At 25.3% G+C, this 17,706-nt stretch overlaps 1 protein-coding gene across 1 annotated transcript; it reads left to right on the top strand.

Moving 5' to 3' along the window:
• Positions 1-15,538: 15,538 nt before the first annotated feature.
• Positions 15,539-17,318, top strand: LOC124944393 (probable serine/threonine-protein kinase mkcB). The gene has a single exon (XM_047484640.1). The coding sequence runs from the start codon at positions 15,800-15,802 to the stop codon at positions 16,961-16,963; it is 1,164 nt and encodes a 387-aa protein (XP_047340596.1). The 5' UTR covers positions 15,539-15,799; the 3' UTR covers positions 16,964-17,318.
• The last annotated feature ends 388 nt before the right edge of the window (positions 17,319-17,706 follow it).

The raw sequence follows: 17,706 nt of genomic DNA, 5'->3' as shown, positions 1-17,706 counted from the left end.
GGAAAATAATCTTTATATTCAAGCAAAATCTTATTACAATCTACAAATAAATTTTCATAACCCAAATTCAAATAGATTATATACTACTTCTTTTATCAATTTGTAAGTCATTTAAGTATAAGTTTTTATCTAAAATATTAGAGATTTCAATTCTATGTAAACTATGAACTTGTTAAGTTAAAGTAAGTCATTTTAACATTTTATATGAATATATATATAATTTTATTAAATAAACTTTCCTAAATAAGTTTGTTAGAAGTTGATTGATGATAGTGGTTTATGAGTCAAGAAGTTAAAGTTTATGCCACATAAAGAAATGGCTGGTGGTCGAAGTATCAATATTATTTAATTGGCCGGTGTTTTCTTTTATAACACAGTCGGCAATTGCATTATAATAAATAAATAAATGTCACACGCTGGTTATAATTAATATAATTTATGTTACAATAGTTTAGTTTTTAATGTAGTAGGCATAACTCTAAACACTTACAATTAAACTTTATTCTTTTGAGACACTTAAAAAAATAAATTCAAATATTATAACATTAAATTATTTTAAAATAAATAAATTTAATTAGTTATATTAATTTATATTTTTATTTAAATTACTTTATTAAAATTAGGATAAATAATAAATAAATAAAATATATCAAAAAGAAAAATATAAGAGACTCATTACAATATCTTTCAAATTGGTGTCCGGCTCTTACAACTTAGACCATGTACCATAAATTGACTTTAAAACAAATCAAATTAACATAAATTAATATGAAATTTAAATCCAAATTCTCTGCTGTATGATTATTTCGATAATACTAGTACATTGTGTTTGTATCACACTTATAAAGTGACACATTAAAAAAAAAAAAAATTATTACCCCATTCAGTAGTTGGTTGATTTTTTTTTCCATTATACCAGTAGCGCTGCCTTAGATAAAGACAACTAGTACCATTGAACTAACCACTTAGGACCTACAATCCAATAAGAACTCAATGTAGTAATTTTTTAAAAATTGAAAATTAATAATAAATCAACTGAAGATAGTAAATTTTAAAAAATTAAAAATCAATAATAAATCAACATAATTAAGACTAGGGATGTAAATGAACCGAGCTACTCGCGAGCTATTCGAATCTCGGCTCGACAAAAAGCTCGTTCGAGCTCGTTCATTAATCTTAACGAGCCGAGCTCAAGCTCGTTTAAAAGCTCAAAAATTTAAACGAGCCGAACTGGAACTTCTCGATATTCGGCTCGTAAACTCACGAACATGTTCGTTTATAGGCTCGCTTATAAGCTCGCGAACAAGTTCGTTTATAGGCTCACGAACACGTTCGATTATAATATTGTTTAAATATAATTTGTAAATTGTTAAAAAAAAATAGTAATATATAAATATATATTATAATAATTAATATTATTACATGATTATATTTATATTAATATAATAATAACCTATAAAGCTATAATTAAACTTAGGGTTTAATTTATAAACGAGCTCTTAACGAGCTTTCTAAACGAGTTTTAAACGAGCCGAGCACGAGCGGCTCGTGAGTTCAAATAAATTCATACGAGCCGAGCTCGAGCTCAATTGTAAAAGCTCGAAACGAGCTCGAGCCGAGCTCGAGCCGAGCTCGAGCCCGAATATATACTAGACGAGCCGAGCTCGAGCATGATACTGTTCGGCTCGGCTCATTTACCTCCCTAATTAAGACCTTAATGTTAAAACGACATCATCCCAAATCATTTTTTAACCCATGATAAAAAAAACCATTAAAACACATACATTTAAAGTAGTAATAGTGATTCAAAAGGAAAAATTGTGGATTTTATTCTAATTTAAAATATTTTAAATAACAATAAAAATAATAGATATGCAGCATCATATTAACTCTACTTAAAGAAAAGTAAGAAATTGTGATTGTAAACTTAGACTATTTTTTATTTGGAATTTTTTAATATGATTTATATATGGTATTATAAATTACTCAAATTATTATTAATTGTTTTTATTTTATATATATATATATATATATATATTTAATGATAAAATGATATTTTAATAATTTAACTCAAATATTTAAAAAAAAATATATTTTTTCATTAAAAAAAATCATTTCATACTCTATATATTTCATATATATATATATATATATATATATATATATATATATATATATATATATATAACTATCATCAATTGTATTTTCACTTTAGTTGTTTAATTGTTCATAACCTCTATTATTAATAGGTTATTTGGCCTTTATTGAGATTTGATTTCTCTTCTTATATATTTTTTTTATTTGATTTTGTTAGTATGGTAAGAAGTGTATTCACGAGAAATAATTAAATTCATTAAAAAAAACATATAATAATATATTGAATGCCTTTCTGATCGATCGACACGTGTCACTTTAAACTTGTTAATTTGACGGTGGGTGATGGGTTGTTGTCTGGTTGAGGCATCTATGACTAATCTCTACATTAAGGTATAATTATGCTTTCCCTCTCCTCTAAATCTCTCTCTCTCTCTTACCGACAAAACTTTTAATTTTTTTTAAAAAAAAAATTAAACATTACTTAAGTCCATTTAAAATGTTTTAGATGAGAAACGAAAACTGATTATTCATTATATTCGAGTGTCTAACTAATAATCACAATTTGTTTTTTTAGTATAAATATTGAATCTGTTTTAAAATACCCAAATTCAGAACTAGATTTGAATTTGAATAAAAAAAAATAAAAAACCAATTTAGATCCAATTAAACATGCATATATCCAAAAGAAAAAGGAAATCATATCAATCAATTAGCCTACTTAAAAACAATATGTTTGTTTGATTATGTGTTACTATCACCACTCTCATTAAACAAATAATTAAAAAATTAAAAAAATTGAAATGGACTTGCTTTTTCATTAGTATAATATGTTTTTATGAATACATTAGTTTTTATTATATATGCTTTGTCTTTTTTATGTCAAGCATTTGATAGATGATGTAAATATAAAAAAAAAAAGATAAATAAATTATTGTGTAAAGTAATAATATATATATTGGTATTTGAAAAGTAGTCAAAAATCGGTTTAGGATATTGTAATCAAATTGTGTCCCCTCTTTAATTACTTTACATACAACTTGGTGAATAATTAATAATGGCACCGGCAGATTAATTAAGCGCATAATTAGCCCAAAAATTGGGGTCATTACAATATGCCAAATACTTTACCTGGCTAGTTTCACTTCAATCAAACAAACTTCCTTTATTTCAAATTACACTCAAAATAAATATTAAATTTCATATCAAAAAAATTTAAGTTGAAATAGGAACAATCAAGATAAGTTAAGTGGTGGTTATATTTTCCTTCAATTTAAAATATATATATATATATATATATATATATATTGAAATTTGTTAATTTATTAATTATAAGTAATTTAGACATGATTGGTAATCTTCTGTAGATAATTAAGTGTGATGGTTTTTATGATAGATTGATATAGATTGTGTTGGTGATGTGTGTTTGTTTTATTATTATTTATTAGTTATGTATTATTATATTAAAATTAAAACCCATTGAAGTGATTTAAAATATATATAAAAAAATGTATCCAATAAATATACAAAGATACTAAATAATTTATTGTTTGGGGGTGTCTCTTATCTATTATTCACTGTCTTATATATGGATTTATTAATTTAAAATATTAATTTGTCAAACTTTTTAAAAAATTTGTACTGTAAAATATGTTTTCTTTTTTCAAAATAGTTTATATATATATTTAAAAATGGTACATGTGTATTAAAATAATAAAATTTATTTAAGCATGAATAATAATAATAATACTTACTCAACATAATAAAACTTTATATATTTTTAAAAAGAACGAATAACTCCCCCACCTACTAATATCAGAAAACGTCGTAATAATAACATTATGAATAATACGAATCAGACGACTACGATTCATTAACGAAGGTTCGACGATTTCTCTACAACTACCAACTAGATAGTCCACTAAAAAATAATCAGGATGATAATTCAAATATGTATTCCTATTATTAGTTACTTCAATCCAAAGACTCAGACTTTACTTAGTGAATTTCAATAATACTTTACAAAATTTCTATATATTAGTCTACTTAAAAATGATTTCTATTTATTAAAAATGATAATAATTATTTAAATATAACTATTAAATATAACACGAGAAAAATAAATAAATAAATAAGTCACGAAAACATGAAATTATACAAATTAACACGTCAAATTGACTTAAGTACTCAATAAAACGATCGGTAGGCTTTTATTCCCGTCGAATGTTGTTGTTGGATTGGTTTTTGATACTGCCGTTGTTACGACGAAAAAGTCATACTTTTCATGACTGAATCTACCTAACCTACCCTATATAACAATTCTGCTGTCTAATCTTAGATTCTGAAGATATGGTTTTATAAATTCTGAATTATTCCAATATCTAACACGATTTGAGGAAAATTTCAAGAACTAGATTATAATACACGTTTCCAAATATATAAGAAATAAGTTATAATGTTGGAGAGACATATGTGAAATAGATCCAACAGTGGGTCAGCCAAATCAAGTTGAAAATTTTACTATGTATCTAGATCTAGAAAATATGTCGGGGTCCGATTTCGTTGACAAATATTTCAAATAATTAAATCATTATTAAAATTGCGGTGATAATAATAATAAAACATTTAAATTAGATTGGGTAACCTTTTGCACTCCATTTCCAATACAAATTAACTACAAACGTTGTCATTTAAATATAATAAAAATGAAAACATTTTATTTGAATTTTTAGGATACATAATAGATAACTCGTGCATTGAAAAGGTCAATGAAATGTTAGAGTTGATTCAAAGTATTTTGATTATAATTGAATTCAATTGAATTGATTGATGCTGTATTTTGCCGGCAATTTGAACCAACTTTGATTGGTGGTCCATTTATTTCCAAAACGCCACCCCCATTCCCTTTCCTGAATAAATGGTCCCTTTGACTCTTTTAATAACATTAATTAATTAATTTTATATTTGTCCAAGTTTATTATAAGAGTAAAAATAATATGGATAATTTTTTTTTTACAACTAATGGGTTGTAAATATACATATCACCTTTATCTCAATTTAATTTTAAATTATACATTGTTATTGAGCAAATAAATGTGATAATTAACCATTTCTCTATCACTAGTGTTTTATTTTTTTATTTCAATTATTTTCTAATATAAGAAAAGGAGAAAATGGGTTTAGGGTTAGGGCATACGCAAAGATATTGATCCAAAGGTTGGTGAAAAACTCAAAACATTTTGATATTGCTTCAAGCATTTGTTTTTGTTCTCCCTTTATCTTTTTTTTTGTTGGGCCTTTGCTTCAATTAGGGGATATTAAAAAGACATTCTCTATTAAGAATTGTTCTATATTAATTAGTATTTATATATATTTATTTTTGGTAAGAAAATTAAAAATATACATAAACATATCACATACATGAATGTAGATATAATAATAATAAAATAGTTATACAATATTTGGATATGATGATGATGATGCTCACCAAACAATATTTGGATTAACATAGAGTTTTTTTTTTTTGTTTTTTTTAATGTTACGACCAATTATTATGATTTTGTATGAGGTATCTGAGTTAAACTTTTTCTAGATCTAAACTACTTTTATTACAATTTTATAACAATAAATTATTAACACCACCTCACATTTTATTACCATATTCTAACACAAATGACTGAATTTAATTATATGAAAATTATTATTTACTACAATTTCTTAAAATTTCATTAAAAAGCAGTTAAAGATAAATTTGAAATGGTAAGGTATAAAAAGGAATTACTGTATTATCAAATTTGGCTCTTTATTTGAGTTAATTGAGATTTCAAATCTCTTTTCTCAAATCTCATCATTTGAAACTTTCACACCTTAGTTAACTGAGTATATAAGTGATATTTATAAATAAATAAATAAAATATTAATATCACTAATTTAATTGATAATTTTTTTAACGAGGAAGAATTTTGACTACCAATTCTTTAAAATTTGGTAGTCATGTCATTTATTTTTTGAAATTCGATAGTTAAATTAGTGATCATTTTTAATTAGTTATTTATAAATATCACGTATATAATAAATTAATTATGTTTGAACCCGTTAATGTAAAATCTCGTTTGTATAATAATTTTAATAATAAATAGTCTAAATTGTAAGGTTTAAAAAAAATATTCAAAAATACAATCGAAACAAATAAGAAGTCCAAAATTGACCATTTGAAAAAAATAAAACAATAATTTATGGAGACTATATAAATAAGGTGATTTTATTTTATTTTTACTTTCTCATTGTTATAAAGATTATCTATATGAGTAAATATCAAATGAAACTGTCTTACAATGAGTCCACTAAACAATCGAAAAAGTTATATTTGTAAGAGATTTCCCCAGAGTCCAGCCCATATAAATCTCTTTTGGGAGAAAACTAGAGTCTAGACCCTCAAAAATATAAATTTAATAGACCACAAACTTTGAAGATATTTGGGCCAAAATTCATATTGGATTATTATAAAAATAAATGATTAAGTTTTGGGGGAAAAAGTTTTATTTTATTTATACTTGTTAAGAATCACATTTAAAAAAAAAGAAAAAAAAAATCAAAAATCAAAATGACCTTACACTTGTGTCATACTCAAATCCACAAATTAAATAAATGATAAATAATTTTCCTTAGAAGCATATGTAAGGTGCATAATAATAATAGTGACAAATTTAGCCGAATATTTTGATGACAAATACGGTGAATAATGACAAACATCTTACTGATGAAGAGAGAAAATTAATGATGGTAATTATAATAAAACCTTAGAAAAGGACCATTAATAAATTAAATTAAATTAAATACTCATGAAAGAGAAGCAACCACAAAGGCAACCGACTGACCACACGTTAATATTTATTAACTTATTTGATGAATAAATAGTATATATAATTATAATTATAATTACGTGTACAAGTGAAAGAAATCGGATCTTATAGATATGAGATTTGTAATGTAGGTTAGGCAAATGCCACAAAAAAGACCGGACAGGATATAAATAATTAATTGTCACGTTTACCTTAATTAGAGTATTAATGTTAATATTTATTAAATTTAAAATGATGATTATTGTTTTTTTGGGAAGAACAATTCGTATACAATAAACAACATTTTTTTTTTTAAAGAAAATAGATTGAGTTAGAAGTCTAAGTCACTATGAGTGGCAGTGCCATAATTTTATTTATAATTAATCTTAACTTAAAATATATATATATATATATAATATATGCATGTTTTTCATAACATTATTTAGTGTTTTTGATTAATTAATTTGATTATGATTTATTGATAATAATAAATACCATTATTTAGCCTAAAGTGGAAGTACTTTCCTAATCATATTTATTTTAAGGTCCAATATTTAAAAATACATATTAATAATTAATAGTGTCTTTAGCTAGGTAAAATAAAAATAAGTGGAAGATAATTTGAGGATAATGACTTGATGGTATTAAATATTATTTAACTATATATAATATCGAATAATTTTGTTGAAAAAGTAAGTTATATTATTATTTTAAAATAATTAATTTAATTATATTTAGATTTATTTTAGTTTATACAAGTTGAAGTTAAAATTTTTAAATCATTAAAATAGTTCAAATAATATTAAATTTTTTTAAACATACTATACCAAGGTTTGAAGTTGAGATCATAATAAATATTACTATTAAATCAATTAGACTAACTTTTTTTTGGGTTAGTTTTAACAATTGTGTTTTAAATAGTCAGGTACATTAAAACAAAATTGTTATATATTTTAAATATAATAAGTTAAATAAAAAACAATAGAATTTGATTAGACTCACATTAAAAACTGGAACACCATATTATCAATCTTCCCGAATAAAAAATTGTTGAATATTAATGGATTTTATTCCTTAAATTAACTATCACATGTGTATTATAAGAATTCAATATAGCAATAATAACAAATGAGAAAGATTGAAGCTATTTTTCAAATCAATATTAATTTATTGACATAGTTGGACTTTTACGTTTTATTTACTGTAAAAGATTGGAGCTTGTTTGATGCCCATTAACTAAACCATTTATCACTTTATTTTTATTACATCATTTACATTATTAATTAAATAATTTTTTAATAACGTTTTATAAGATTAAATATTGACAATATTCTGTTCATTTTATTCAAATAATTTATTTTCACATAAATAACAAAATGTTTTTTTTTTAAATCAAAGATTATTCAAAACCCAAGATCAAACTACACCTTAGATTTGACTAAGCAAATGGAATCCAATGCAAATACTTCCAAACTCTCATATATGTATAAAAAATTACTCATTTTATTATAATGTGAAAATAGGTGTTAACTTTTTGACAAAGATTTTTTTTTTAACAATTCTTTATGCATGAAAAAAGTATAAATTAGTTCAACCTCACTAAAGATAATTGTTTCTTGAGCCAATAAAACAACCTACTACACAAATTAGTAATTTTATCTTAATTCTATTTTGACATTATATTTATCTTCAATTGTTTTAGAGTTCACAACTGAAATGGAACTGATTTTATGAGTTTCATTATTTGGTTATATATTTGCGAAAATTTATTATAGTCTAGATCTATAAATAAGTTATCGTTGATTTTTGGAATTTTTAATGAATTGTTGACGAGTGTTCTAAATGAAGTCGTAGAACATTTTGTCGCCTTTTGTAGGTCGGTTCGGCTAGTGTTCGATAATAGTCTATTGATATACCTTGCATGTAATGTATAGTTGTTGTATTTGACTTCTACTTTTTTTTTTTTCTTAATAATTGTTTTGATTTTGGATTTTAGACACATAGTTGAGAACTTAAGAAACACGTCTTTATTTTTATAATAATGTATACTATCACGAGGTATTTAATTTAATTTTAAGTGATAATAATTAATTCTAACATATGTGAAATTTCAAACTCAACTTATAAAACTCATTGGGACATTTTAGTATCTCTATTTTTCAAAGTGACAAAAATTATAAAAAAAAATATAATTTTGAATTCTTTTTAGAATGATCTATAAATTTGATTAAAAAAATCATTTTAAATGTGATCTCAAAGAATTTCTCTATTATAATCATAATTTTATACCAATTATGAATAAAAATCAATCATTCTTTCATTGACAATTCTCAAAAATAATTATAACAAAATACCAATTCTCAAAATAACATATATTAATGCATTAGTACTATTATTAGTATGTACAAGAAACCTATCTATATGATAATTATCTTACTCTAATTGACTGATTAGCAATAATATAGTTGGGACCAGTCCAATTAATTTAAAATTAGGACCGTTACAGCAAACTAGAATGTAGTTGACCTAATCTCATCTATCCATCCTAGCTAGTTATTTATTTAATGAATGTGTTCAACTAATTAAATGGCATCCTTTTAAAAAAATAAACCTTAAACAGTAAGCCCATAAATATCACTATGATTATGTAGAAATATTTGTACATTTGTTGTCATATATAATTAGTTTAATAAGATTTGGTAATTGGAAATAAAAAAGTTTCCACTAAATTTTGTTTTTTATGGCGGTAATTTATTAAGTATATTTCAACGAGGTATTAAAAAAATTGTTGCTAATGATCATCGGAGCAATTAAAATTTAAGATAACAATATTATAAATGTGACGTCTTTAAAGATCCATGGGTTCCTTTCTTTCTAGATTTGGCAACAAATAGATACAAACAAATTAAATTATCAAACTATTATTAAAAGAACAAGAACTGAATTATCAAGTTTAATAGACATATATGATTAAGACCTGAATTCATCCATATATCAACATTGCTTTCATGTTGATGATCGAAATAAATAAAAAGATAGACATTAATTTCTCGAATCATTTTAAAAAAAGAAGACATAAATTTCTCAAAATATATTTCTGAATTTGAAGTTTTCAATATTTTATACAAGTTAAAAACATATATATGTATCTAAAATTAAAATTTTAAAATGAATATATGATTTCAAATGATGTTTTTCTAATTCTCAACTATTTTGATTTTGGTAATTAAATTAATAAATAAAATAAGTTTTAATATGTAAAGGGGATTGATATCACTAAAATGGAAGGAAATTGTCTAGATGGAAAAGTAAAATAATCTTGAAAAATGGTCAGTTTTTCAAAAGTGTGACGGTGAAAATGAAAAGAATAATGTGTAAATTTCTATGGGGATATTCCAACTCATCGTTTTGTCATCTAGTTAGTTGGGATAAGGTTAAATGTTATAAATATTAATGAGGTCTAGATATTCGAGATCATATTTCTTTTAATATAGCTTTTTTATCAAAATTGTGTAATAGATTTGCAATGAAGTCGAATAGTCTTAAGGCATCGATAATCAGATATAAGTATGATAGTGATTGGTCTGGTTGGTTCACAAAAATGTCTAATTATCCAGCGAGTGTAGTATTTGCAAGGGAATTTATCGTATGTGGAAAAGTTTTCGTGAGCAGTCTAGATTCATTGTGGGGATGGTTTTTTTATTATATTTTGGGACGACATTTGGTGTAGTGTCAAAAGTCTAGCTACGACGTATCATGAGTTTGCTTTTATTGCTATACGTAGAAATGTCACAGTTAAGAACATATTTGATTCTCAATCTAGTGGTTTCGCTAGCCGAATTAGATATAGAAGGAGATTAAACATTATGGAGACTTCGTTCCATAATAGAGTTTTACTTTTAGTATGACGCAAACAAGTATCATTGTCTGAACAAGACATTATGCGTTGGCAATATATGTATAGTTTTTATGTGGGGCATTGCTACAAGTTGTTCACTAAGATTATTTCATATAATTCTTATTGGAAAAACTTTGGGAGTCAAAAATTCCATTCAAGATCTCGTTCTTTGGATGAAGCGTTATTCATGATGGAATTCTAACATATAATATGTGCATGAAAAAATATTATGTGTTGTCGTACGTATGTGTCAAGAAGAGGTTAAATCGGGAATTTACTTATTTTTGCATTGTCGAGGGTGACTAGTAATTGAAGTCTTTTGTGGAGCTTTACTAGGATTCATTAGGTGATGTCTGAGTCTTTAGGTAGTTTCTAGGAAGTTTGGATTGATGTGCTTGATATGCAGGGGCGGAGCCAAGTACAAGTCGGCCCGGGCTGTAGCCCGGGTAGCCTTAAACAGCTTGTATGTATTTTGTCAATAACGACAGTAAATTACCATCGTTATTGGTTATTTTCCGTCGCTAAAAGACATTGGTGACAACAAACTATAAAACTAGCCCGGATAGATTTTTTTAATAAAAAATTAGCCCGGGTAGGTTTCAAATCCTGGCTCCGCCCCTGCTGAATCGCTGATATGGTAAACCTACATATTTGAGTTATCATTCCAATTATTCTTTGATGAATCATCTAGTTGAAGAGAAATCATCGAACTTTCAATGACCGTATTCGTCCGATGCGTATCATTCATAATAATAACAATAATGTTATTATGATGTTTTTCTGAGATTCGTTTAGAAAAGACAGTAAAGTCTGTGAGGTAGTTAATCATTCTTTTGAGAATTATAAGTTCGATAACTTTTTAAGTAATTTTTTTTCTTATTTTTATTTTATTATTGTCATATAATATCATGTTTTGTTATTGTGCTTAAATAATTTTATTTTTTATTTTTAATATACATTGAAATTTAAAAAAAAAAATTAAATGTTTTAGGGTCATGACATTTATTCGTAAACTTGGGTTAATGCCATGGTTTATTCTGTAGGATTTGACTTAATTACTTTTTACAACAAAAGGACACACCCTTGTGGTCTGTTGCGGATTTATTTTAGGATTGGGCTGAACTTTAACCCGTACAATTTATTATTATTTATATGATAAAAATTTAATTTTACTCTCAATTTTCTTAATTTATTTTCAAAATTCTATCTCTAACTCATAAAAAGATTTTAAGTTTATTTACTAATTTTATTTATAATTATTTATTATTATTTTGTAATCACCCTCAACTCAAATATCTGAATTCAGTTTTATTTCAGTTAATATTGACCACAGTACTATAATGTTTTATCTCTCTATCAAAATCATATGTTATTCTATATTTTATCAATACAACAAATTTATTAAATATAGATCTTATAAAATTTAAAAGATGCCACCCATTTAACCATATATAATCCATTCCGAGTTTACTAATTAAATTGAGTTAATTGAAAAAAAAAATTATAAGTTTATTTACCTAACTTAAAAGAAAATGATGAAATTCATGTCTTGGTACACTACTTGTTTTGTCAGGTGGTTAAAAATACAATAAAATTTAGATTGACATGGGTATTTGTTCCACTTCTTTTTCTTTTATTTTGAGTTGGCTCACTTTTTTAATAGTATTTTCTAAATGATGAAATTATTAAAAAATTATTATTTTTATTTATTTTTCTCCAATCCAATGAAGATATAAAAGACTCCAGGTTGAGTATATAAGATTTTTGAGATAGTAATAATTATTTTTAATATTATTTGTATAAGATGCTTGATATTATTTTATTAATGGTATAAATACATATTCTATACAATTTATATTTTATATATAATTACTCCCTTAATTAAAATATATTTTAATTATTCTCTTTATTAATATTATTATATAATAAATTAAATACATTCTTATAATTATTTTAAATATTATTATAAATATAATATATTATTGTAACTTATTTTTTAAAATTAATTTCATTATTAAAAACTTATAATTATAAAGATAATGGTATTTTTTTTTTATCAATTATTATATTTTTATTGATTAAATAATAAATAATACTATTTATCTATGGTTTATAATCTCTACGGTGGTTTGTGTGAACGTTACTAATTAATTTTTTTTTTATAATATTTTGATTGTTATCATCTAATCATAATTAGGATTTTTCTAGTTTTAATTTTTGATTTTTTCACTTTTAAGAAATTTAATGAAATTGTATTAACCGTTTAAAAAAAATAAAATTATTTATTTATATATATATATTTAAAAAACTAAGTAAAATATATTTTTTTAATTAATTTGTATATATTAATTAAAATCTCATTATTTATTAAAAGTATGTAAAAAAAGTGTTCATATATAATAAAAAATTCAATATCAGCAAATTATTAAGTAAAAGTTGTGAGCAATCCAAATTTAATGTGGAATAGATTTATCAGTTTTTTGAATGGTATTTAGTGTAGTCACAAGTCAATTTGCAATTTATATTGAGTTTGTTTTCATTACAATATGTTGAAATCTCTTAGTTAAGGATATGTTTCATCATTGATTAAGTTGTTTTTGCTAGTCGAATTAGATATAGAAATGATCATGGTTTATTTTATAAGATCTTCTTGAGTGTTAATAGAGTTACTTTTGAGAGGACGAAAATAAATGTTTCTATCGAATAAGACATTATGCGTTAATAATATATGAACAATTTAATGTGGGACATCGTTATAATTTTTTTGTTAAAATTAATTCATATGATTTTTGTTGAGAGAAGTTTTAAAAGTAAAATATTTCATCCAAAATTTCATTCTTTAAATATTGTATAAAAAAAAGTTATATTGATAAATCGGTGTTTATATATCACAAGAAAGTCAAATTAGTAACTCACGTAGGGGATGATTGGTACGTGGTTTTTGTACTAGGAATGAGAAAGGGAATAAAATGTGTTTGGTTGATGGGTTTCATTCCAGAACATTGATTTGATTCCCGGATACTCAGGAATCATCCATTCCTCTCTAAATTGGGAGGAATGAATCTCATTTCCTTGTAATGCATTTTCTCTCTCATGATGTTCACTCTCCCAAATTCTCTCTTATAATTATAATTATAATATTATATATATATTTTTTTTATAATTATATTAGACGTTATTTTATAATTAAAATAATAATTTATTTTAATTTATTTATTAAAATAATTTATTTTAATTATTTAAATAATATTTAGAAATTATTTAAAATAAAATAAAATAAATAAAATAAAATAAAATAAAATTTTAAAATAATTATAATAACTAATAATAATAAAATTATTTTTATATAATTAATTTATATATTATATATTAATAATAAAATTATAATAAATTAATTAAAATATAAAAACTTAAAAATAAAATAATAATTTTATATTAAATAAATATTGAAAAAATATTTAAAAAGTATATAAAATTTGAGGAGTGATAGAGTGAGGGAATTTGGTGAGGGAATGACGTGTCATCACCTTCATTGATGGAAAATGTAAAAGTGGGAGGAAAGAGAGAAAATAGAGAAATTATTTGATTTTTCATCGAATAAGATTATACCACGTCATTCCCTCACCAAATTCTCTCACCAAATTCCCTCACCTAATCATTTCTCATAAAAAAATTTAATAAATTTTTTTATTATAAAACATTATATTTCATTTGATTAATTATTAATATATAATATTTTTAAAAAATTATCTTTATTAATAGATAATTTTTATTTATAAATAAAAAAATTTGAATCATTCAATTATTTTTTATATGTATTTAAATATATATATATATATAATTAATATAATAAAATATTAGATGTTTATATTTTATTAAATTAAGAAACACTTTAATATTTTATATATTTTAAACAATTATAATATAAAAATAATAATATTTTTTATTTTAATTAAATAAAATATATTAATAAAAAAATAAAAATATTAATCTAATTCAATTACAAAATAATATTAATAATTTCTCTGTAATAAATCTAAACATTATCAATGGAATGAAAATATCCGAATGGAAATATCTAAACACTATCAATGGGATTGAGAATGATTAATACCCATAACCAAACACTACATTTCTATCAATCATACCAATTCTCATTCCACACATTTATAAATCTCATTTCTATTCCGATTCCCTTATTTGTACCAAGCTTCCCCTTACTTTTTTTTATATGGTTCATGAGTCACTAATATCTAATATCTAATATCTAATATCTAGAGTAATATTGAGATTTATTGAATGATTGTCTGAATCTATAATTGTTATGAATTTTGGATGACATGTAATAATACTAACAATTTTAGGATGAATTATTTCTTTCATTCATATATTATATATTATTTTTAAATTTTATTAATATATAGTAAAAGTAAAAAATAAAGTAAATGTAGATAAATAAAAGTCAAAAGTTTTTATAATAAATGTAGTTTCATGTTTCAACAACTGTTTTATACCAAATATATTAAAATTAGCCTTTTAATTTGTGATATGGAATAAATTGGGATTATAAAGGGGATTGTTTCATCATTAAATTATTAAACAATTAAAAAAATATAATTTTATTATAAAAAAAAGCCGTATAATTTGGGTTAAATTTTGTGAGAATAAATCTTGATCCTCTTCTTCTTCCCCATTCACACTAATTTAGTTTCACCTTTGTTTGTTTCTCTCTCTTCTGTATTTGAGTTTGACCTGTTGCCACCTACCGGCAGCCCCCTCTCTCTCTCTCTTCCTCTTCTTTTAGTCCCCCTTTATTTACCTTTCCCCTTTCCTTCTCCCTTTTCTCTCTTCTTCTTCTCTGTGTTTTCCTTTCATATTAGAACTGAACAAGGAGAAGAAGAAGAAAAAGAAAGATCTTTAATGGTTATTTCTTGATTTTCTCTCTCTAGCTTTGTTTGATTTAGTAATGGATTCTGGTAACAGTGGAAGCTTACAATCCTCAAGTGGCGGCGATGAAGATTACGATTCCAGAACCGAATCAATCTCTTCCTTTTTGAACCCATCTTTTCACTTTCCCCAAATCTCTTCATCATCAAATCAACCACCACCGCCGCCGCCGCAACACCCTCCTCCTCTTTCGCTCCACCCAAATCAACCACAACAACTACCACCCACTTTCTTTGACCACAATCCCAATCCCTTTTCACACTCATCTAACCCCAATTCATCAAACCCTATCTACAATCTCGATCTTCCTCTATGGCATCATCACCAAAGATCTGACCACCCAAACTACACCAACGATGCTAATAATAATCCCCCTTCTGTTTTGTTACCATCTTCCTCAAATCAATCTCTTATCAGACCACCTCAAAGGCCAAATCTTGGCGCCGGCGGCGGCTCCGGTCCCTCCTCCTCTGTGCCATTACCAGACAACAACAACAACAACCAAGCAACTACTGTCAAAACATCCAGGAAACGGACCAGAGCATCTCGGCGAGCACCCACTACGGTTCTCACAACCGACACGTCAAATTTCAGACAAATGGTCCAAGAATTTACAGGAATTCCGGCGCCGCCGTTCTCCGCTACCGCTGTCTCACCCTACTCTCGCCGGTTTGATATCTTCAGTAGCGCACTTAGATCGTCATCAGGAGGACCTATGGAAGCTCTTTCGCCTCTGTTTAACCATCCATTCCGTCCCTCTGCTCAGAAACCACAACACCCATTATCAAATTCCATTTCTGGACCAGCTTCGAGTACTTTCCAGATAAATCCATCTGATTTGGGTTTTTTATCCAAGAATCCATTGAACCCACAAAACAATTTCCCTCTTCAAACTCTGTTACAAGACCCTAATTCTCTAAAATACACACAATCAACCACTTCAAGTCTAGGCGAACTCGGGTTGCCCCATGATCATGTCTCCGGCAATCTCGCCGCCTTTCCCGGCCTTGCACCGCCTGAGGATCAGGGTCCGCATTTGGGATCTTATGGCACATCCGGATACAACCACAACAACAACAACAAGGTGAACGGGTCGGATTTTAACCCGGAGAAACGGCTGGAAAATTCGGCGGCGCAGAGGAACGGAGGTACGGCGGATCCATGGGTTTGTTCTTCGGATTAGCAAAAGATTTTTACATACAATATATAAATTAATATATGCATGCATATGTAATTACACCAATATAATAAGTAGGAAATATGAATTAGCAAAACCAGAGATCATGTACGTGGAGAGAGATCATATGTTCTTGGGCCATTGATAGATGATGATGATGAAGATGATGATCGAGCTGCTGCAATTTTTTTTTGTAGATCGAAATTATTGGATATGAATGATCATCACTTCATTTATCATTATGATTTTACGATCGATGATACATGTAAATTTTGCACCTTTTTTTTTTTTAATTGTATTCGTAACATTGACTTATTTTCTTACATGTTCGTTGTTAAAATGATCAAAAACATTCAGGGATGGCCATATGTTGGGTTTTATTTTATTATTACATATAATAATTATATTTCTATATTTTTTTTATTGACTAAATATTGTCTCATTGATGTCATTTCATTATTAAATGGGTTTTGTATTTATGTTGATATAAACATGGTTAATTATTAAATGTCTTTTTAATCAAATTTTTTTATATAAACATGAACCATTGAATGTACAATAGGGGTTTTGTTTTGAATGGATTTATTTTGTAATTAACTTACTCTCTATATTTACTGATTCTTGTGTCATTTGATTTATCAATGATTCTGAATTTTATGTAATTAAAATAATATTATAAGGTTCTTGAAATAATGGGTGATCAGAAAGGTTGTCACTAAATATCACATATAGGGGGTGTAAGATTTAGG

Source organism: Impatiens glandulifera, chromosome 7 (genome assembly GCF_907164915.1).
Source record: "Impatiens glandulifera chromosome 7, dImpGla2.1, whole genome shotgun sequence".
In the NCBI taxonomy this organism is placed as follows: domain Eukaryota; kingdom Viridiplantae; phylum Streptophyta; class Magnoliopsida; order Ericales; family Balsaminaceae; genus Impatiens; species Impatiens glandulifera.
The sequence above is the reverse complement of the archived record's forward strand: the minus strand, read 5'-3'. Positions and strand labels throughout refer to the sequence as shown.